The sequence below is a fragment of the Oenanthe melanoleuca genome, chromosome 2, assembly GCF_029582105.1.
Source record: "Oenanthe melanoleuca isolate GR-GAL-2019-014 chromosome 2, OMel1.0, whole genome shotgun sequence".
NCBI classification, from domain to species: Eukaryota; Metazoa; Chordata; class Aves; order Passeriformes; family Muscicapidae; genus Oenanthe; species Oenanthe melanoleuca.
In genome coordinates, this window is record NC_079335.1 from 143081862 (window position 1) to 143105345 (window position 23484).

Below are 23484 nucleotides of genomic sequence, written 5' to 3' on the forward strand. Positions count from 1 at the left end.
AGCTCTGTTGTTTGTTAGGGTAAAAGGGTGAGCAGTCTGGCTTTGGAAGAGAGATGTTGCAGTAATTAAAGGCATCCAGAAGCCTGGCAGATCTTTTGCTTTTGGGGGGAAATCCTTCAAGAGGCTTGATTCTGCCTACATAAACTGGTATGAAAATCTCTGCCTGTAGTTATAGAGGTGTCACCCTCAGCTGAGCTCTGACCCTGTAATGGAAGTACTGTTATATCACTGTATATTGTAGCTGGAATCCTGCTTTCAAGGGAGGTGCAGACATCATTGCAATCACTGCTTCAAGGACAGTATCTCTTTCATGAGGACCATATCTCTCTCACCTTCTGAATCTCTCATCCTCTTGAAACAGAGCAATTGTTCAGTGGGGAATGTAAAGTACACACTCATCCCGCCAGTAACAATGGAGGTGCTTTGTTTTGGTTGAGGAAAAATACATGTAATACATAAAATACCTATAATTGCTCACCTATTCATCTCCCTTTCTGTCCCATTATCTTACCTTGTTCACACAGGAGTGTGGGGTGTGGTTTACCAGGAGAGAGGGCAGAGGTGTGCTCAGGTCTGTGCCACACAAGGGAAATCCCTCTTGCATAAGCAGTGGCTCCCAAGAGACAGATCATGGTCTGCTTGTTCTTGTGTAACAGGCAAAGAATGATTTTCACCCCATTAAATGCCCATGTGGAAAATCTGTGACATGTGTGCCTCTTCCCTAGAAGGGGATGGCTGGAAAGAAATCCTAGTCTGCTCTGCTGGAGCTGCCTTTGCTGCAGCCCCTCCTAGCACTCAGCCTCATCACAAGGAAATTACTGCTTTGCACCTGATGCATTATCAAAAGATACCCACTTGCAATGAGGCTGGATTAACCATGACATTTTACAAGGCCAGCTGGGAGGAATGCTTTGTGATTAAGTGAAGCTCGTTTCTAATGAGCCCTGATCTTTACTTTTCAAATATCTCATTTTTGGAGGGCGTGATGTGTATTTCTCACTTTCTTTCCAACAAGCACATTTTAAAAACAGGACTAAACTGCAACTAGTCAAACCTACTCCATTGACCTGGTGAAACAGGGCTGGAGAGATGCTATCTTCAGCAGGATTTATGATGTATCTGTGTGCTTGGAATTTGCTGTGGGATACTCAGCCATAGGCTGACCATTCAGGGAACAGCTGGGATGACAAAAGGAATTACCCAGCAGAAATTTAGTATGATGAACTGGAGATTTTGTAGGTGTTAAGGCTGTTGAAGAGGACTTGATGCACTAATTTAACCTTCTACATAGCATGGACAGAGGAACTTGATCTTCTGATACCCAGGACCTGTCTTTTTTGTGCTAGATACTTAAAATCCATTCCAAGATAAGAGGCTACTTAAGCCTTTAAGATTGCTTAGCAGTCAGTAGAGGTGGAAACAGCATGGCTGGATGAGAAGCAAAGTGATACTGGGTGAATAAATTCCAAATGCTGAAGGGATGCCCATGATGTGGCAGAGGTTGTTGCTACCAACAGAAAGTTCTGCTGAAGGAATGTGGCACCAAGAAACCTAATGCATCATGGAGCTTGAGTTGAAAACCATTTGCTTGAGCTCTCCTGCTAGTCCAGCATGAGAAGATAGTGTGGGGAGAAGTTGTGTCCTTCCTTTCTAAGTGGAAGGTGGAAATAAGAATCAGGAGATAGAAATTGTTCATCCTGTGATAATGAAGAAATCTTCCATCTTAGGATAGCAAGATGAGGTAATACAGCATTGAAGAAAATACCTGTAATGCACATTTGGCTGATGGAGATGATTCCTCTGAAATAAAAAAAAAAGAAAAGAAAGGGTCATTCCTTAATCTCTTACTGAGGATGCCCTGAGTTTGGGAATCCTGTTGTGCCCCAGAAAACATCTTGCAGATTCATTGGATTTCCCTGTGTGCTAAAAAGCATGAGAAAGAGTTGCTGGCTTTCTAACACTGCTGCAGTGAGCTCTGTTCTTGCCACCCCTCAGGCTGGTTTGCAAGGAGGGATTTCCCAAAAGCACATGATGTTGACTCAGCCCTGCTTCTAGAATCCAAAGGAAATATCTGCTGAGGCACTTGGAAATCCCTCCTGGAGTTGCCCAGGTCAGTGGGGACTTCCACATGTGCTTTGATCTTTCTGTCTGCAGCTTTCTGCAACAAAGATTTTGTGGAGAGCAGATAGTCAGCATTCCTGAAGAACTTTTAATTTCTGCTCTGCAGCAGCTCTCAGCATGTTTTGCCTTCATGGTGATCACTGTTAGAAGTGAAGACCCAGATCCAGCACAGGGAGTCACAGAGGGCATTCCCAGAGCTGCATTTCCAGTACAGATAAAGTCAAGGCAGTGGCTTTCTGGTTTGCAAACCCTCCTTGATGATAAGCAACATGATGCTCTGCAGAAGGGGACAGGGCAGGACTATGGGAATTTGGATGCAAGCAGCAAATCCTGGTGCTAAAACCAAAAATGCATGGAGAAGCTGTCCCTGTTCTGAGTGCTGTGCTCTTTGAGTTCTTGAGTGACTTTGAGCCTCTAGGATGACAAGTTGCCAGTGAAATCACATGAAATCACCAGTGCAATCACATCCACGTGAGGCTTCCCTCCAGTGACACAAACCTGCCTCGTGCTGCTGCCAACAGCTCGGATGCTGCATTGGGCAGAGCTCTTTGGACCTGTTGTAATGCTGTGGCTCAGCACACCCTGTGTTTGCCTACCTGGTTTAAAGTGTTACTAGTTCCTGAATGGAGAAACTATCTGCAGGAGCTCAGCAGCTTCCCTGCTTTCCAGCACTGCAGCTTTTAGGAAGTGGCTGCTGCAGCTGCGGTCAGATGAGTTGCTGAAATTAAAACACGATATGGATTTCATGTGAAATAGCTGCTCCCAAATGGCTGCATCCATCTAGGTATTCCTAATCTGGAGTGGAGGTTAAATTTTAATCTGTTTTGTTTGGCTGCAATATATCCACGAGGCTAAATTGAAATAAAGCAGTATTATTGCAAGACAAACACACTTGTGAGTATTGAGAAGGAGCAGGAGCAGCTCCACGTGTGCACAAGCCACAAACCCATTGCAGGCAGCACTGCAAGAGGGAGCCCATGATGTGGAAAATCCTTTGCAGATGATATGTCAGTCATACCTGAGGATCAGCCAGGAGGGAGGGATAACAAACAGCACTTCTGCTTCCCAGTGAAAGGCGTGCAGTGTGAAAACACCTGAGTAAATCTGGAAATAAGATGCTGAGACTTATTGGGGAATTGCAGTGAGGGGAACAAGTGGTTTTAATGTTGGAGAAAAAGAAGTAAAAAGAGTTGAAAAAATAGAAATGGGAGCTGGTGCTTCTGATCTTGATCAGTGTTAAGAGCAGCGAGATTGATTTAATCAGAGTTCCTTGCAAAGCAGCATTTTCTGGGGTGCTGGCAGCAGGCCTGCTCTGAGTTAGCCAGCTCTGTCACAGGCAGCTCTGCAGGACTCGTTTGCACTCAGGGTCTGTGAGGAGATGAGGAATTTTTCAAAGTAGTTCTGGGAACTCATTAGGCTAAAAAACCGACATAAATCTATGGTGGGTGTGAATTATCACTGTACTTTCCCCTTCTAATGTGGCTAAGCTGGGCTGCCTCACCCCTCCATCACCCCCTGTCTGCATATGTGCAACCAGAAATGCCCCTCCCTGACCCTTTTGGACAGGTTCTGGGGTAGGGAGGGGAGTTCCCAGCTCACAGGGGTTGAGAGGCATTCAGGATGTGCCTTCACAGCAGCAGAGGTTTGCACAGCAGGCTGCCTCCTCATCCTCCCCCTGCCTTTGCAGCTGGCATTGTGCTGGTGACCCCAGGCAGGTTGGTTGTCCCCAATGTCCTTGCACTCACACCTGTTGTTGCTGGGCAGGACGGAGAGATTTTAGACCCCTGGATCCTCTGTTTGGAAGCAGTGCAGGATGCCACATTTTCTCCTTGATAGAGTTAAATAATGGTGGGTTTTTTCTTCTTCTTCTTCTTTTTGTTTGTTTGTTTTTTCCTTTTATTTTCTTTCTTTCCTTCTCTTTTCATGGGGGGGCTGCAATGCTTCTTTGGGCATTTGTATACCCAGACAACCCTGGCTGTTAGTGTTGGTCCTTATTTCAGCACAGAGCAGCTCCTTCCTTTGAGGTTGTTTTCACCTTTATTCCGTGACAAAATGAGCTCATCTTCACCCTGATATTACCTTAGGGCTGTGAGTTAACTGAGTTAAGAGCTCTGGTGTTTTTCTCTTGGTCATTTAGAGGTGCTCAAGCCCTGGTGCCAAACAGCTGATCTGAGTCCCAGCTGCCCAGGGTCAAGGACACGTGTGGAAATTGGGTGAAACATCCCTCTGCTTTTTGGGTTTTTGTATAAATGGGGTTTTGCAAGGTGGAAGAAGCTCTCAAAACTGATTTCCCTGTTTCTTTGCTTAAGAAATCAAAAATCCATTGTTTCAAAGGGGTGAAGAGGTGCAGGGCTGTAACATGCTGTGGAATCTTGGGCTGTCGAGACTCATCACCCCCCTGTGGCATCTTCTTGCCATAGGGGAACACTTGATTTCATCTCAGTTAAACCCAGCAAGTGGTTTGGGATGAAGGTGGTGTCACTCCAGGCAGATTCCTTGTATTTGATAATGTGATAAATGGGATGCTTTTCATCCAGCCCCAACATCATCTGTGCTAAAGATGATGACTGATGTGATTTTTCCCCTAAATTCAGGGAAATCTCAGCAGAAGGGTGGAGCAGAGCAGGAAGCAGCAGCAAACACCATCTGTCCTTCATGGGGAAAGATCCTCCTCCTTCCCTATTAGAAAATGAACAATAATAAAATAATTATTTTATATCCATAGCTGGTCAGAATATCCTTATCTGTCTGAGGACTTTCCTTGTGTGTTTGCTGGGAGTTTTTACAGGATGAGGGGGCTCACCTTTTTCTAGTTCACATCCTGGAAGTACTCAAGGGCAGGCTGGACTGGGCTCTGAGCAACGTTGTCTAGTGAAAGATGTTTCCATGGGCATGGCAGGAGATTGGAATGAGAACATTTTTAAGGCCCCTTCCAGCCCAAACCATTCCATGATTTAAGAAAATTGCATCCTTGCTGGGAGCAATGCTGTAATAATGTGCTGATGGGGAAGTGATCCAGGCACTTTAGCTTTCTCTCAATTAAACCTTACAGCAGGTTTACCTGCTGGAATCAGGAGGATTTAAAATGACAATGGAGACATTCAAATGAAGGTAGCACACAGAGTCTGATGGTGATGGAAAATGGCTGTGAAACATTAGGGATGGCAGACTAAATCTCAGACAGAAGGCAAATGAAGAGTAAAGATAAAGAGTTCCTTAAAGATGTTTGCTACAAAAAGAAAAAAATTAAAATAAAAATATTGTGGAAGCAGATTGGTACTGATGCACACCTGAAATATTTGGCAATTCAAAGAAAGAAAATGCTAAAAAAAGAAATTAAAATTGCATGTATTGTTTGAAAGGCAAGAGACTGCTGCCTTAGAAGTGCCATTGGCATGTGTGGCATGTTCTGAAATTGCTTGGGAGAGTATATTGGATTGGGGTGGGGAAGGGAGGGAGAGACTAATTATATATAATCTTAAAATGAATTAGGTGATATAAATGTAATGAAAGCAAATCCTGTTCCTGGAGAGACTTTTCAGTTTGCATTTTGATGTCCTAGGGCAATGGCATGTTGCTCTCTGACAGACAACCATTTGATTTGGAAATATGTGAATAATTGGGAAGTGAAACCTCTTTGAATTTGTTCCTTTCCCCTCCAGCGTTTGAAGGACTAATTATAGGAAGAGATGCAGAATGCCCTGTGCTGGCATGGATGCAGCCAAGTTTCTACTTTGCTGGTTGCATGAGTCACTGTGCTGCATCCTGTGCTCTTTGATATGTGTCCTTGCTTGGGAAATTATATATTTATTTTACAGATGGAGAGGTAAGTGTACTGTGCTCCACGTCAGTGAGCCCTTGCTGGAGACACCTGTGCCAAAAGGATGCTCAGCAGTCAGAGGTGGAGGCTGGGAAGGGGCTGGGACCTGTGGGTGGTTGGGTAGGAGTAAACACCCATGTGAAGAGCTGGAAGCTTCAGCAGCTTGGCAAGGCTTGTGCTGCTGGCTCCACTCAGAGGCAGCAACCTATTTTAAGATGATTTTAAAATGGGGCTGAGGATCCTCCTGTCTGCAGTTTTCTGCTTACCAGCAGCCAGATGCTGACCCTGTTCCATCTCCCTGCTGCTGGTCCCCTGGATGGCACAAGCTAAATTGATGTGTCCAACCTGAGCTCTCAGGAGAAGAGAGGGTTAATCAGCCTCATGGCTGGTCTGAGGCACTTGGTGTCATTTATCATCTCTGCCTGTGCTCAGCCCCAGGATGGTGGGTGTGCCAGGGGAATTAGGGCCAGCGTTGGGGCGGGAGACACCAAAAGCATGAATAAAAATACTCCTCAGTCTGGAAAAAAAAGCAGAATTTCACTCTCTGGAAAAGCTCACAGATCCTAAATAATAATACTGAACAAAAGTATGAATATCTTAAAAATACATGAAGTCATCTCCCACTGAAGGTGATATGTATGATGGGAGCAAAGCTGCTGCTGGGTTGGGCTGTGTGGGGGAGGAGAGGGAAGCACTGACAGCAAGGTGATGGATAAAAAGCTCCCAGCCTGTGTGTGAGATCTGTAGTTCCCAAGCTGTGCTCAGCAGAACTGTTATAGCATCTTCCTTTAGGCTCTGTTGTTTAGGTAACATGGAAAGTTTGGGATCTTCTGCCATGGATGAGTCAAATATTCCTGGTGGCTCCTTCCTGACTCGATGTATAACCTTGAGCTTGGAGCTGTGCCTCCTCCTCCAGCTCTCCCCACCTGTGATAACTGGGATGGTGACATTTGCTGCTGTTTGTAAAGCAGTGCTGGCATGGAGATCTGCAAAGTGAAGCAGGGTAAGGATGCAGGATGCTCCACTCACTGTTCTGGCCAAGAGCCGACGCGTGAGGTTGCTCAAAATGCAGCACATCCTTTGTCTCACCATCTTCAGGCAATATGGTGTTTGGGAAGAATCTTAACACAGTGAGGACCAGATGTATGAAAAGCCCTTGGGGCCATATTGAAATGCAAATGGATATGAAATAGAGCATTACTTCCAAGAGTGGTCTAAAGATGAAAATGCCGTGTTGGGAGATTGTGCATGGAAAGCAGATAGCTGGGTGTGAGCCCTGACAATGCTTTATCCTGTTGGGAAACCTGCATACAATGCAGTGTTGTATTTGGGGTTTTGAGGTCATTGTTACACAGATTATTTAAGCATGGATGCATTTTTAGCTGGACTTTGGCTAAAGAATAAACATAGCCAGGGCTGTTTTCCAGTCATCAGCTAAATGGCCAGATCAAGGGCTCGAGTCAGTGATTCTTGCAAAGCATTACTGACTGTCTTCAAAAATATTTCCTAACACTTCTTGCTTTTGAAAATGTAATCATGCATAAAGTGATGTATGTTAGTTTTGCTTTGCAAATTATTCTGGTGCCTGGATGCTGTGTGTGTGTTGGCTCTGCTTCTCACTTGCTTGTATGGTGCTCTGCTTCCTACATTCATCCATGTATCCTGAAACACAACCCAAAGATGGGACTTGTCCTCTACCAGGAATAAAAGAGCTACATTACCTCCTTCTGCAAAACCAGGATTTATATTTTTGCTGCTTTAGGGATGTGTGGCTTGTATGGGCAAAACTAACCTGGATATCCCATTAAAACAGCTGCTGCAAACCAAGTGCTCCAGCTCTTTGCCTTGTAGGTGTGCCTTGGACTTTGATTCAATCTGTAGAACTACTTTTCAGTATAAACATTAATATTCTTCATATTTCATAGTGAGACAGCTAGTCCCCATTAGTTGTCCCATCTAGAAATTGTACTTTGTATAGCAATGAAGACAAAATGTGAATTTCTCACTATGCTGAGATGAAAGGGAGTTGTGAGATGCCAGCTTGGACCAAGCACTGTGGTGACTTCTCCTTTCCACTTAGATTTTTCAAAACTGTATATTGACTTGTGGATGCTTAATCTGAGATGTTTTAAACAGTTTTTGTTCTCTCAGGAATGAGGAACCTTTTCAAGATAGGTTAGGCTGGCTATTCTGCATGAAAATATTTACTCCTTTTGAAATTCTTGGCCCTTCCAGAATACAGCCAGGCAGGAACTTGGCTTCCTCTGCCTCAGTGTAAAGATCACTTATGATGTGTTGTTAATGAATAATTACTGCTGCATGCTTCCCTCTTTAAATGGCAGGGGCATCCTTGCTACATAAAACATTAAAAACTTGTTAAGATGGAAGATACCAGCAAAGAGATAAAAAGCCTGAGCTAAATCTCTGTCTATTGGGAAATGGCTGCAAGGATATCAGGGAAGGACTCTGGTAGGAAGAGGGCTTTGTGTTCTTCTCTCAGCAGCTGTCAGCTCCAAATGGCACTTCTGGGCTCAGGGCAGTTGTTCAGAGGGATTGAGTTCCTCAAATCCCAACATGAAAAGAAACGCAGGCTGCCTGGATGGGTGGGGATGGAAATCAAGAGGAAAGCTGCAGTAAATGACATAGTGCATTTGGTTGGTCAGTAGCTGCTTGGGTCTTTCAACATTTAAATTATTTTTAAATTATGTTTTTAGGTTGACAACATTTAGTACAGGAGCTGGACAATGGCCAGGCTAGGCCAGAACAAAACCCCACCAGCCTGGTGGTCTGACCCACCCTTTGCTGAAAGATGACAGGGCAGGGACAGCAGAACAAGCAAGTGCATGTGGTTCTTCTTAAAACATTAAGAGGAATTTTCTGAGAAGGGTTCCCCCACATCACCTGCCCTTTGGGTGAGGAACTGGCTGCTTCAGGTGTGCTCTGAGCCAGATGTGATTGGTTCACCCTTCATCACTTGTTTCATCCTTCATCACTTGTTTCACTCTTCAGCAGTTGCCCCACTCTTGCAAAGCAGGGGCCATCATAGAGGTGGAGGAGGCTGATCAGCAGTTTTATTCTCCAGTTTTCATTCAGCATCTCTTAGTGCTTACCAAAGCTCCCAGGATATAGCTAGAACAGTAGGTTATGTTTACCAGGGCTTATTGCATTAAAGAAAGTGAATCCTGTACTAAAGTATTTATATTGAAAAGCTTGATCAGTGGCATGACACCCACAGAAAATACAAACAAGCAACTTGGTCTGAGACTTTCCTATGGTCCTTTCTTTGTTCTCAAGGATATAAAGGTGGAGGGATTCCCCTCTGTGCTGCTGCCTTGCCTGGGACAGGTGTGTTCACCTGTCTGTTGGTGGAAGCAGATGGTCCTGCACCCTCCAAAAAGTTATCAAAAGTTTTGTTTGCTCTTCTCAGATGGCTGCAACACCTTACCAAAGTTCAGGGAAATTGGCTGGAGAGCACTGGGATCCATGTGCTCAAACCTAGTGGGGAGATTAGTGGTTTTATTGCTCAACTGGCTGCTGTCACTGTGAAGCTTTTCACATTCCCTTGGAACATTTTATTTTCTTTAGTGAAAAATGGAATTTACTGGTGGCATGTCTTCTGTTTCTGTTCCTGCTGATTAGCAGGAGTGTACAGTAATGTTACATAAAGTACCTTTTATTAGAGAGGTGGGAGTAGTTTGCATGCTTGTGTCCCCAGGTAAATCTGAGCAAGGACAGGCAGTGAAAAGATGTGTTCAGGGTTGTAGTTTGCTCATCTCTCCATAGCTGCCAGTCATCTGTGTCTACGTTCCTGCAGGCACCTCTCCCATCCTTCAACTCAAGCACATGGACCAAAAGAAGTGATTATTGCATCTTGCTGATGAAGCTCTGGAGGCAAAAGAAAAGTGTTTGACTGCAGCCTAAAATGATCATGTTACAGGTTATGTAGGAGTATTTGAAAGATTTGGGTTGGAAGGGACCTTTAAAGACCCTTTTGTTTCAACCCCCCTGTCATGGGCAGGGGCACCTTCCATTGACCAGGTTGTTCCACATCCCATCCAGACTGGTCTTGAACACCTCCAGGGATGGGGCATCCACATTTTCTTGGGCAACCTGTTGCAGTGCCTCACCACCCACACAGGAAGAATTTCTCCCTGATTTATACTCAACATCTTTCATTTAAAAACCATTTCTCCTTGTCCTATCACTACAGGCCTCAGTAAGAAGTTTTCTTCCACCTTTCTTGTAAACCTTCTTTGTACTTTGGTAGGCTGCAGTCAGATCTCCCTGGAGCCTTCTCTTGTCTTGGATTCTTATTGTATTTCCAGTGGTAAAATCCTCTAAATATTCATGGTATCTCTGAAAGTGCCCAGACAAGGGCACCCCCTTCTCCTTATTCACATACATCAGCATCTAAATATGTGGAAGCAGCATCAGAGCTGGTGCTAGTGGAGATCCCCACCTATCTGAGGTCAGGAAACTAGGAGTACTGTGCTGAAACTTAAAATATTACTTTGTGCTCTTTTATAAAATATTGGAGCCCTGGTCACCATGGGAACTAAATCCAAATAGAAAGTTGAACTGGAAGAGAAGGAACTGTTGAGCTCAGGTAGTCCAGAAAGCTTGGATGTGGAAGGAGGGTAAGTTCTTCTTTCACTTCATGTACACACTGTGGTCCAAAGTGTTTTAGTCTTCCTAGGATGTGAGAAAACCAGGAAGGAAAAGACCTGTCCCAGGGCACAGTTATTTTATTGTTATTTAGTTTATTCCCACCTGTGAAGCAGCAAGGATTTCAACTTCCTGAGACAATCTGCTCAAAACCATTTTTATTTCAAAGTGGGATCTGGATGCTGGTTAATGCATGTCACCAAAATGAAATAGGTGACTTTATTTCCCCCCATGTCCCTTTACATAGAATCTCTTCAGCATCTCTTTTATAACTTGTCTTTAGAGAATCACAACAGTTATCCAGACCTTTCTTCTGTGCCTTTCATTATTGTAACAGAAACAATCACTGGAAATTGCATGAGGGTATTGGGTTGTGCTACATTCCTTCCTCAGGTTGGCTGACAGCAGCTTTTTCAGTAGACCCAAAGGAGAAAGGTACATTTCTGTAAACATGAGGCAAGTCCTGAATGTGCTATAGCCACTTGGGAGAAAATTCCATTGTAAAAGAGGCTCTTCAAATTGCTCATGTGGGACTTGCCATTAAGAGCATAAAGACTGGAGAAGTGGACTTCTGATTTGGCTGGCATCTTGCTTCTCATCCTTGAAGAATTTTAGGAATGTCTTTACTTCCTTTGGTGGGGGGCTTAAGGCTAGTTTGTGATTGCAAGGGCCAGAGACTTGCTTTTTTCCTGCCTTCCTTCTCTTTCAGGCTAGGTTCTGCTGGCTTGTTAACTCTTGGAATACCAGTGTACACAGGGGAAAGAGCTTTTTAAAAATCAGTGGTTTCTTCTGCAAACCTTGAATGGTCTGAAGGTGAAGAGTGTAATGCAAAAGGTATCCCTTGCACCAAAGAATTATCAGGTATTTTCACATGTACCTGCTGTGGGCTGGATGGAGGAATCTCTGTTTGGGATGTGGTAATGGATGCTTGTCCTTCAGTAAGAGTGGCTATAAATTGTGCTTGTGATTTTTTGTACTTCCATCATGTTCTTGCCCTTTGAGCTGAACACAGTGTGTCAGTCCATTGGTGACTGCTCATGTGCTGGGGGGAATGCAGGTCAGACTGGCAGCTAAAATGTGCATGTTTTATTCTCTAGAACATGAAGAAATGTGGGGATTTTGTCATTGTGTATTTTGTATAGCATATGAATGGTCTTTGCCCGAAAGAGCTTGGTTCACCATCAACCCAGTGCAAAGAGCTGGGCAAGCATCCCCTGCATGGTCCTGCATTATTTCTTGTCACTGAAGCCCTTGGTTCCTCTGAAGGAGAAGTTTGGTTTTCTCAGGTCAATGAAGAAGAGACTCCAGTTGGCACCTGCCAACAACCATCCATCATCATGCTGGAACTGAGGTTTGACATCTGTAAGGTTTTCTCTCTGTCACTGCCTCTCCTTCATCTGGCTGGCAAGGAGAAGTTGTGATATAGCAGAAAGGTAATCTTAGAAACCTGATTTCTAGGTAGAGATAATGTTCTTCTACTGAGAGCATTTTCAAATTAATTCTTCCTTGAGTTTCCCACTTGCTCGTGTAATCTGCTGATTAAGTGACTCATCTCTGTGGTGTATTTGAATTCTGGTCAGTGATGGAGTTTAAAACAGTGATTTTTGAACTGGTTCCATGGTTTAGAGTGGTTGTGGTTTTTTACTGCTTTTCTTCCTCCATCCTGCTGAGAAAACTGCTCAACTCCAAGCTTTGATTATTCAAGAAGAAGAGGGTGACAGGAACACAAACAAGCATCATTTAGTTCTTGGGGACACGTTTTCCTGATGCTTGACCTTTTGGACTTCCCACATCTTCTTGTCCATTTACATGCATTACAGTTTTTCCAATTACCAGTGAATTAAATTTGGAATTGTGGTATTTGGAAATGTCAAGCAGAATCAATAGAAAAGCACTTGGGGCCCAATCTTAGTAGACTCAGCACATTTTAAAGCATATTTGAAATGTCCCTGCTGGTAAATCTCGGAGGACCCTGTGTAGATTATGAATTGAGGTGCTGCTGTTCTGGTGCCAAAGCTCTCTGTGGCTTGCCAGGTGTGCTGTGCTGTGTTGGACACACATCACTCTCTCCCTGGAGAAGACCTTAAAAATCAGGAGCTCTGAAAAGCATTTCTGCTGGCGGCAGTGCCACAGGATGATGAGGACAGTGGGATGGAGAAGATGCACATGAAAAACTGGGAAAGGCATCACCCCATGATTATTGCTGTTCCTTAAACCTCTGCTCTCCACAAGGAGATGCTCCCATACCCTTGTTCCTCTGCCTGGAAGGCAATTCATTTTCCAGGCTTGCTTTGAAAGCTTTTGAAAACTTGGGGAAAATATTTACGAACGTAGGTGATTTCACTTCCTCCTCCCCTGCGCTTTGGAGACCCCACGCTGGCCCCGAGGAGAATGGGACAGAACAAATGATAGTGTTCTAAATGTCATTTCAGAATTGCTGCATGTTTTACTTTGTGATTTGTGGAATCTGGTCAAGACTTGCCCTCTGTTTGATTTTCAGGAGTGCAGTTGGAAATACCTTAATCTTGCAATTAAGCTCTAATATTTTCCCTTACAGAAGCTGCAAAGTTTGGCTGCTGAGACACCTTCTTGGTAGCTTGTGTGCAGAATGTTCAGCCCACAAGGGGCCATTTTTCATGCCAAAGTGTAGTCACTGCTGTTACAAGCCAAATAAATGGCCTGCTTAATGCTTTTATAAGTGCACACCTCAAATTCAAGAAAAAATAATCTTAATAACTATATGCCTGCTTGGAAACTCGTGGTCTGGGGGAGAAAACACAACCTCTCCATGGAATTCCTCTGTGGAGCAAGGTGGTGCAAAGGAATCCTGGAAGTGTCTTCTGATGAACTGAGGGGATGGAGCAGCATCATTTCAGAGATGCTGCCCAGGGTGGCAGCCCAGGGCTGGTCACACACGGACAGGCAGCAGCTCTGAGAGCTCTGGCAGGGAGTTTGGGTGGGCAATCTGCAGCTCCTCGTGCTCTCCTCCACCCCACACTGTGTCCAGGCAGGCGGGGGCAGCAGTGCCCTTTTTGGATCTGTGATTTAGTGCTTGTCGGGGCTGGCTTGGTTCTCATTTCATTCTCCTGGGTGTAGCTGAGGATGAGTATGTATCTGTGCAAAAAAAGAAAAAGAAATTAGGAATTAGACCTTTTCTGTGTGTTATTACTAATCTGGTTTGAGCTCTGCTGTCCAAATTGCCTCGTTTGTGACCCAAAGTGCATTTAAACATGAACTGCAGAAGCACCACGGCATTAAATGCTTTTGATTGATCTCCCTGATGGTTTTATTAAAGAACTAAAACCTTTCTGGGGGAGACAGATACAGTTAGTGATGTGAAGGGAGAAATGTAATTACATTTTTGGCTTTGTCCTTAACTGAAATGATACAAAATAGGATTTTTCTAATGGATAACTAAAATGATCTCTTCTTTAAATAAAATATAGAAGTGACCCTCTGAGTTCAAGTCAAAAATGCTCTGCTTCCAAAAATTGATTAACTGCTGGCAGCATTTCTGTCCTGCTGCAAACCAGGCCAGCCAGCAACCTGGCCAAAGCTCTTTGGATCATTCTGCCTGGCCAGAGGAATGATTTACTAAACCTTTTCCTGAGAGATCCTCCCCTTTGCGCCAGGAGATTGATCTCACCAGCTCTGTGTGCATGTATGTGTGTGGACACTCAGAATTTCACTCAACTGAGTTTTGCTGTCACCTCAGCTCCATCCTCCCCCTGCAGGATCTGCCTGATTCTGTGCCTTGTGAGGAGCTGGGATGCTCCAGGTCATTCTCTGGGTCCTTCTCCTTCCCACCCTGTTTGACTTAAAATACCAGGGAAGTTATTCAGAAGAATTAAGCCACTACTGCATCCTTTCCCCCAGCTGGTAGCAATAACTCCTAAAACACACTCCTTACATTTTACAAAACAGGTTTTGCCGTCTGTTTGGGGGAAAATTCTAATAAAGATCTAATTCTTTGGAAGAATTTCCTTGTTATCATTTACTGACTTAAACCCAAGTTAAAAAACAGATATATGGGGAGGGGGGTTGCTACACAGATGTCCGTGGAAGCTGTGAAGTGTGAGTCATGGTGTGAATATAGAAGCCCTGAGTTGTCATCCCTGGTGAGCAGGGAGGATGTATTTCTTAATATTAAAGTTCCTTTTTTAATTTTAAAAGAAAATGACTTAAAGCCTCCTGTCCTTTTGAGAGTGGTTGTCAATGGCATCATTGCAGGTTACCATGGCAATATATGCTGAGATAATAGATTAACAGCCATTGATTGACTCAGAAACTTGGAGCTCTTTTGCTGTGGGATAAGCCAAATCTATTGACAGAAAACAAAATTCCAACTAATATCTTCCCTTGGCATTACACCTTTGCTTTCTCAATGCTGCCTGAGCCCAGATTTACCTGATCTGGCTTAAGAACCAAAGCATTTTGCAATAGTAGTTGCTTTTAATTAACCATCCCTGCATCCACCTGGTTGAATGGGGCATCTCTGTGTGGACAAACCCTGCCCATTGAGGTCCCCAAAGGTGGAAGTGAAGTTTTGGCTTGAGAGAGAGGCTCTGCAGAGTCACAGGGGCTGTTTCAGCTGCTGTTTAAAGACTTTAGTGAAAGAACAGAAGATAAAAGCAACAAGTCTCCAAATCCTCGTGTGCAGTTACGTGCTTAACCACAGATGTCATCACGAGTTTGATGCTTTGCCTAAAAATGTATTTAGCCCCTATTATTTAAGTACAGCAGGAATGAAATCACCCTGCTTGGGGAATAAGTGCTGGAGCAACACTTAGAAATCTCACATTCGTTTTGTAGAGATGCAACTGGGTGGTCTCTCCAGAGCAACATTTTCCAAACATTCCCAGTTGCAAGCCTTCATCTGGCTTGATTTTGAATTTCTAGCAACAGCTATTTGGAATTCTTTGATTTGCAGTCCTGCACGTGATTTCTGGGCAGGTGCCTGGCAGAGGGAGAGCTGGGAGGCACAGCTCTCTTTCCCTGCCTTTCCCTCCCCTCCAGTTCCTCTGAGAGAGCTCCACAATTGCTGGGATTGTGGTGTCCCATTGCAGGGAGTGCCAAAATGCAGCTGTGGGTTTGAGCCTGGGAAGGGGGTGAAGAGGCTCATCCCAGCAGATGCTGCACTGCAAGGTGAGCACCCAGCAGCCCCTGAATTCCCAGCTCTGCTCACCCCTGGCACAGTTTGAGGGAGAGCCCTTGAAAGCAAACCCAAAGCTCAAACAAAGGGCCCGACTCCCATAATCACACGTGCAAGAATGCATCAGCAGTTGCTTAATTGCTGCATGCAATTACCCTCCAAATTAGAGGGCAATTACCCCAATTCAGTGCACAATCTCAGCCGTTTTATATTATAAAATTACATGTACAAATAGCTATATAGGGACATAACGAAGTGTTTGCAAATAACTGCAGTTGCATACACTGTTTCATATATAAAGCCCGGTGGTTTTGACAGTCAGGCAAACAGACTGTCTGGTAAATCACTCAGTGTTTATGCAGACTATTTTGACACATCCCATCTTTTCGTATATACTTTCATTTTAGGTTTTCAAAAGGGGACAGGCAGAGATAAAGAGCTGAGATTTATAGCAGCCTTCAGCCTTGGGGAAGATATTCCCTATGTATCTAATTATGAGTTAGGAGCCTGGCAACTGCTAACACCTAGACCAGGAGTAGCTACACTGGATCTTGGCTATAATTTAGAAGCTGTTGGATAATGATACAGCCTTGGTGATCTGTCAGCGACTCCAAATTAGGAGAGCAGGGTTTAGTCTCAGATCAGCAGCAAGGTCCCATGTCTCAGCAAGCTGAAGTCCTTCAGTTCACAAGGATCTTTTTTTAATGAGCTCCCTCTGTGCCTTGCAACTCCCAAGTAGAGGCGAGAGGTCTCCCCATGTCGCATGGTGCCTCGACTGCTCTTCCCATCATTATGTGCCTCAGATGGGTGCTGGGGGCCTTGCTTGGCAAAAACCTAGTGATTCTTCAGTCATTTGGAGCAGAAAATTGACCCAGGGGAATCAGCATAATGACAGTCACTCCGGCCTGAGGTCAAAAAGTTGATTTCCACCCCAAAAGTGGGTGATGGTGAGTAGCCTCCCTCTGCCTGTGTGATGTGTGGGAGTTATTTGGGCTTGGTATTTTGTGTAAAGGTATTTCTGTGATGCTTTTGTTCAAGGACAAGCCACACTGCATCGTGGCTGTTATAGATGGGTAATGCAATGGCTGGCTCTCACAATTAAGGGGTGAACATTATGTGTATGTTAAGAGAAGCTTTATAGATGTATAATTATGTATTATTTTAGTATGTTCTCCCCATAATCCTCTTTCCCCTCCCCCTTGTACTGTTGCCACTGGGCAGCCTGGGCAGTTGGGGCATTTGGGAGGAGGGCAGGCTTGCTCCTAGGAGGCACAGCATGGCAGCACCTTCCCTCCAGTCAAGTTGTAAGAAAGTGATCTCCACCAAAGGATGGAACCTGACTCACAAGGTTTTGGGAGGCACCAAGGGTATAAAAGGCAGAGCACCCATTTGTAGGCAAGCACGTGGCTGCTAGTCAAGACGGCTCCCAGTGCTGAAATGTTTCCTTATTCAGTCCTTCTGTTGTATTTTGTTAAAGTTTAATAAACCTTTTGAAATTTTAAAAGGTGAGCGTCGTTTCTCACATCCCCGAAGCGCTGGGTGGGTGCAGTGGGATGCCAGAAGCCCATCTGCTCCTGCAAAGCCTGATTCTTCCTTAGGGTTTGATTTCAAACAGGACTTCAGGCTTTATCACTTAAATGACTATTTGTGGATTGTGGTATTAAAAAGTTGATTGTTTTTGTCTGCCTGCTGACACGAGGCTCTTTTCCATGAGAGAGCTGGGAATGAGAGCGGGATGCAGTGTTGGGGATGCTCCTGCCCCATGTCCATGCTCCTGCCCCACATCCATGCTTCTGCTTTGCAGCTTTTTCTCCCAAATTTTGTGTTGTGGCTGGTGGAATAGGCAGGAGAGGAATGGGAGCCCAATGAATGTGACCAGGTTCCAAGAGCAATCTTCGAGCACTTGCTCAGCAAAGGTTTTAGATCTCATTGCACCCAAGTCTCATTGATTTTCTGACAAATGCTAAGCAGTTCTCTGGGGTGTTTATTTTCCATCCCACATGAGCAGGATGTTGCCAGGCAGTGCCACCAAAGGAGCTCAGGAGCTTTCCTATGTACCAAGGCTGCTATGAGATAGATGACAAGAGTGAGGAGAGGGAGAGCAGGGAGAGCAGGACTGTGGGGACATAACCAGGACTTTGGGGACACAACCCCTTTAATCTGTCTCATGCTGTGATCTGTGACTGCACTGAAAGACTTTTGCTTCAGGAAAGGCCCTTTTGGCCAAAACTAACAGTGTGACTCCTGTCAGATGCTCAAGTTTGGTACAACACTTCTCTTGAGCCAGGCTGTACTGCTGGGGCCACAGGGGAGCCCAGTCAAATCCTCGTGCTGATGCATCAGCTGTGTCCAGTGCTTCCTGCACACATCCTGGGCAACACCCTCTGATCCTTCCTGCAGCTTGAAATGAGAAGCAGGACATGTTATCCATGTCTTTGTCACTTGACAGAATCACAGAATAGTTGGGGCTGGCAGGGACCTTTAAAGGGCATCTTGTCCAACTCCCCTGCAGTCAGCAGAGAAATCTTCAACAATATCAAGTTCCTCAGAGCTCTGTCCAACCTGATCATGAATGTTTCCAGAAATGAGGCATCTACCACCTCCCTGGGCAACCTGTTTCAGTGTTTTATCACCTTCATTGAGAAAAATACTTCATCCTTATATCAAATCTAATTTTTGTTTCAGTTTAAAACCATTACCCAATGTCCAGCCCAGTGTTTCTTACAGACCTACAGCACTTGGGGGTATCCATTGCCCAAGGGGGGAAGAGTAGGCAGGAAAAGCTACACAGGTCCCTGGGGATGGATGAGCAAAGCTCAGATTTCCCTGTCTTAGTCACACTTTTCTCCCCCAAAGGGACAAGCCCCTGTTTTGACTCCCCCTCCCTCTGTTCAGGCAGGGTTTTACCACAGCGAGTGCAGAACAGGCAGTTAGCTGCAAACTTTGGTCTCTGCATGATCCATTACAGAGCAAGGTGTGAGTGTTTCTTGATGAGCTAAAGCAGCAGGTAAATTAATACCCAGACCTGGAGCCATGCCCCTTCCTGCTGAGACCATCTTGGGTACAAACAGAAGGGTTTCCTGCAGTGTGAGCACCCAGCAGGGCGGGGATCCTACCAAATGGCTTTTAAAGAGATCTGAAAGCAGGTAACAAACACGCAGGTTTTTAAAGTGTCTTCTTAATGCAAGCATCCTTAGGAGCTGTTATAAAGAAAGCATACATCTATTTAGTCATCTAAAACTTTATGCATGTTTTTATTCAAATCATCTAAACTTTGACAGCAGGGGGGAGAGCTGGGAAAGGCCTTTTTTCCTGGCGTGGTTGCTGTTTGCAGAGTTGGGTTTGCGTGTTTGCAAGCAGCTCTTAGTCTTCAGCTGAAACTTGTTCCAGAAAAGACAACTGTCTTGGGGGAAGGGAGCCTGGGCTCAACACAGGATTTAGCAGCCTTGGTTTGCTGGTCCCAGAGCTGATACAGCTCCTGCTTCACATCTTTTCAACATTCCCTTTCCAAAGCACAGTGGAAATATCAAATCTCACCTCGGCTCTGTGCACTGGCTGTCATTTATGGTGGAGAAAACAGAGGCTGCACAATATTGCTTGAGGTTGCAGCTGATGGTGGCTGAGCTAGAATTAGATTTTGAGGCTGCTTTCCAGTGAAATGGTTCATTAAACCTTCCTGCTTTCTGGGAGACAGAGCTGGGGAGGGAGGGGAAATTTCCCTCTTGATCAAAAGTGATATTCAGTTTGGGATGATAAAAATGATATTACAAAATGTATTACCAGGAGTGGAGCAGAAGATGATAAGTGAGGATTAAGTGTCAGGTACCAGCTGGAAGGCATGTGACTTATTACAATGATGGTGGTGAAAGTCTAGCCCAGGTTTTCACAGAGGTGGTGACTCTAGAAGTATTCAAGGTCAGGTTGGGTGGGCCTTTGAGCAACCTGGTCTAGTTAAAGATGTCCCTGCTTATTGCAGGGATATTGGACTAGATGACCTTTAAAAGTCCTTTCCAACCCAAACCATTCTATGATTCTATGCAGTTAAGATATTTATTTTTTCATTGGTAAGTAAAAAGATATCGCCCTCCACCCCCACACACAAGAGAAAGCTCTTTTGCTTTCCTGCTGATTTAACCAATATTTAGCAAAAATGCTTAATCTGCCCTAAAAAAGCACGGTGTAAGTATCAAGAGAACAAATATCAAGGCTTTAACAAGGAGTGTCAATATTGACATTGTTCTGTGTTGAGGGATATTGGTAGGTTGTTTTCATTATTGTAAGCAACTTGTCAGAGGAAAACTCTGATGGAGCTTTGCAAGAGCTGATAAAACCTGCAGGTGCTATTGAAATTGAGCTCTTGTCCATGTGTGCTTTGAATATAATTGAATACAGTTTCAGAAGGCAGCTTTATGACATTCTCATACCCCTACTCCTTTGCAGTCTCTCCCATGATGCAGATCAAGCAGTCTTTCTGAAAAGTGTTATTGAAGGATTGAACACCTCAGCAGTTTGCAAAGTGATTTTCCTAGTGTGATGAGTTTGCTCCATGCCATGAAAATCACCCATTGCTGAGTCCAGGTGCTGGGATTGGGAGCAGGTTGGACCCATCACCCCCAGCTTATTCAGAACTGTGGTTTTCTAGCTAGAAACTTAGTTCTAGGTTTCATAGAGGTCTGGCTATTCTGGGAGCACAGCACTTCATTTCACCATCCTGTGGGACCTATTTGTGTTTTCTACCCAGTTGTCAACACTTTTTATTGAGATACCTACATTTTCCACGATTGCAATCCATCAAAATAATGGCCAGCCCTGACCTTGCCTTAGGTTGGGTAATCCCAAAGAGAGATGGCTGCAGGGCATTTCAGAATTTACACAATCATCGTGGTACTGGGCTCATGGTACCCTTTGTGTTTGTCTGCTTACAAGACATGTGTTTGTTTCATTCTTCATTTTGTTTAAAACTAATCCTCAAGATGTCACAAAGCAGAGTATTTCCAGGTGAAGAGAGGCTTTCTAAGGTTTAGGACAGAACAAGTCACCTGCAAAAATCAGTGTTCCCTTATTTGACTCTGGTTTTAATGGATGTGTCTGCAACTATATTTCAGTTCTGCCACATGGTGGCTGTGGGGGAATTATTTCCTTGGGGCAGCAGGAGCTCCACAGTCCTTTGGTACAAAGCTCTAAAGGAGGGAAGACCCACAGGCTGTGGAGGCTCCTTTGCCTGTGGTGGCCAAGCATCCATTTGGGGTGGCCAGCATTGGTTGGGGAAGAGAATTTTCTGTTGCTGAAGGTCTTGCTTGGGTGGAGAGGCGCCATGAGCCATGTCAAATGCAGCTAAAAACATGGCATTTATCATATTGAGCCTGAACTGGGATCTAAGTGAGGAATGGCCACTGGCCTGGCCCCCCTGTGCAGGATGAATATTTGTTCTCAGTTACATCCATGGAAGAAACTGTATTTTTAGGTGGTGTTTCCCAAAGTAGTGGTGGAGGGGGAGAGTAACTCCACTGCATGACATCCCAGCAAGCATGAAGTAGCACCCTGGGAGGTTGTCTTTGCTAAACAGGGTTTCTGTGGTTAGGCATCAGACATTATTAGACATTCTGTGGTTAGACATTACAATGCATTGCCTTGTGCATCCCCTCTTTCAGGGATCCTAAGGTTGAAGCATTGTCCAGAGGAGATCTGAGAAGGTCTCAGCTGGGCTCTTGACTTCACCATGAGCTCCTGTGTGAGCTCAGGCAAAGCTGACCTCTCCATCTCCCTCCTCACCCCAGAGGAGAAGAATAATCTCCACACTGTGCTGCAGCTCACACTGCTGAGCTGCTCAGCTCCGGGGGAATCCCTAAAACAGATCCATACCATTCCCAGGATCTACTTCTGACTTTACCTGACTGTTCTTGGTTTTTGTTTGCAGGACCAGGCCACGGGGAGGCTGAGACCAGGGAGTGCATCTACTACAATGCCAACTGGGAGCTGGAGAAGACCAACCAGAGCGGCGTGGAGCGCTGCGAGGGCGAGAAGGACAAGCGGCTGCACTGCTACGCCTCCTGGAGAAACAACTCGGGCTCCATCGAGCTGGTGAAGAAAGGCTGCTGGCTGGATGACTTCAACTGCTATGACAGGTAATAGCCCAGCTGGCTCACCTAAATACAGGTTTAATCCAGCCTCTAAGTGTAAAAGCTCGTGGCTTTTTGCATAGAGGAAAAGAAGGCGAGTCCAAGTTAATTGGCAAAAGCATCCCCTGCAATTAATTTTGCTGCTAATGCAGCTTTCAGAATTGTCCCTTAACCTGCTTTGACTTTCTAAATAGAAGCTGCAAAAAGTCACTTTTAGGGGTTTTGTGTTTCGTTTTGTTTGTTTTTTCCCTAGCAAAGCTTTGATAATTCTGGCATTTATTGAAAAACCTGTCCTGTACCATCAAATGAAGAGCAACATGTTCTTCCAGGAGCATTTGGTGATAGAAGTGCAAACTTGGAATCATTTGAAGCTGTCTAGAAAAGCTCAGATATCTGGGGGTGGTTAGGGGTTGAGATATTCTGGCATTTGTGATGTTGCAAAAAGTTCTACTGTTCTTTGGCTGAGTGCAGAGGAGGGCCAGGAGAAAGAGTGGGGCAGCAAAAGCAATGTTAGTTTGTGTGTCACTGCCTGTAGTGAGCTGAAAAGGAGTGAGATTTTGTAGTGTGAAGGCTCCAGCCTCATTAAATAGCTGGGAAAATTAACTAGCCTTTTCTCACTTCCCTTGATGCAATTCTACAAAGAGGAAAAGAATTACAGCTAAAGAAAACAGCCCTATGAAGTTTCTCAGTTGAAAAGGACAATGTTCAGTAGCTCTAAGCTCAGGGTTTTTGTTAAAAAGCCCCCAAACCAATGACCAACCAACCAAGCCAAGCCCAGCCCTTTCAATAAGGATTAGCAACATAAAATTCAAGGATTTCCCTTGATACAACAGCGATGGAGGTCGATCTCACCTCTGTGAAATTCTCAGTTGTGCATCTTTGTAGTGTCTTATTCTGAAAGTTTTAGGAAGATCAAGTGCTGAGTTGTGGGGTTAAGCTGGAACTGGATTTGTCCCATGGCTGCAGTGTTTTCTTTCTCCCTTTGGTGCTGTACACTTCCCCTGCTTTTGTGCCTGTTGTCTTGGCTTATCTCGACTGTAAGTTGTTCCTCATCTTTGTTCTATTATTAGCTCCGGAGTTGCTTTCCTACCACACCTATTCCCTTGCCAATTGAGTAGCCAGGCTCTATATATAGTTAAATTTTTGTTCTTTCCCAATAAATCAATCCTCCTTGGCCCATTAGTCATCTTAATGCCGATTCTTCTGAGAACAGAAGGTCACTGTAGTTTCCTACTTCCAACAGAAGTGTTTACTGTAAACAGATTTCTCCTTTCAGTGCCTGCTCTCGTATCCAGTGACACTTGTATTGTCACTGAGTGTCTCTGCAGGGATGTAGTGGTTCTTAAACTTTGTCATAATGTGTTGTTCTGTTACAATGGTAAAAAGTTTCCAGGGCTCCTCACCAGCCTTTTGCAGCCCTAGAATTGAACATCCAGTATTCCATTGCCTGGCTTTTCAAAGCCATAAGTTCCAGGGCAAAGCTAAAAGAGCTTCTGAGAATTAAAAAACAGTACAAGTATCAAAAGCAACATTTGAAATAAAGGTTAGCTTTAATTATATAAAGGAATAAAACCTGTTTAAATGCAGTCCTTTTCATTATTTCCCTT

At 44.5% G+C, this 23484-nt stretch overlaps 1 protein-coding gene across 2 annotated transcripts in view; it reads left to right on the plus strand.

The window, feature by feature from the left end:
* ACVR2B (activin A receptor type 2B) overlaps positions 1-23484 on the plus strand; it is a 98048-nt gene that overhangs the window by 53152 nt on the left and 21412 nt on the right. For both annotated transcript variants that reach the window (XM_056485617.1, XM_056485618.1), the window contains exon 2: positions 21676-21883. In XM_056485617.1, the coding sequence (XP_056341592.1) occupies positions 21676-21883 (208 nt within the window). The remainder of the gene's footprint in view (positions 1-21675; positions 21884-23484) is intronic.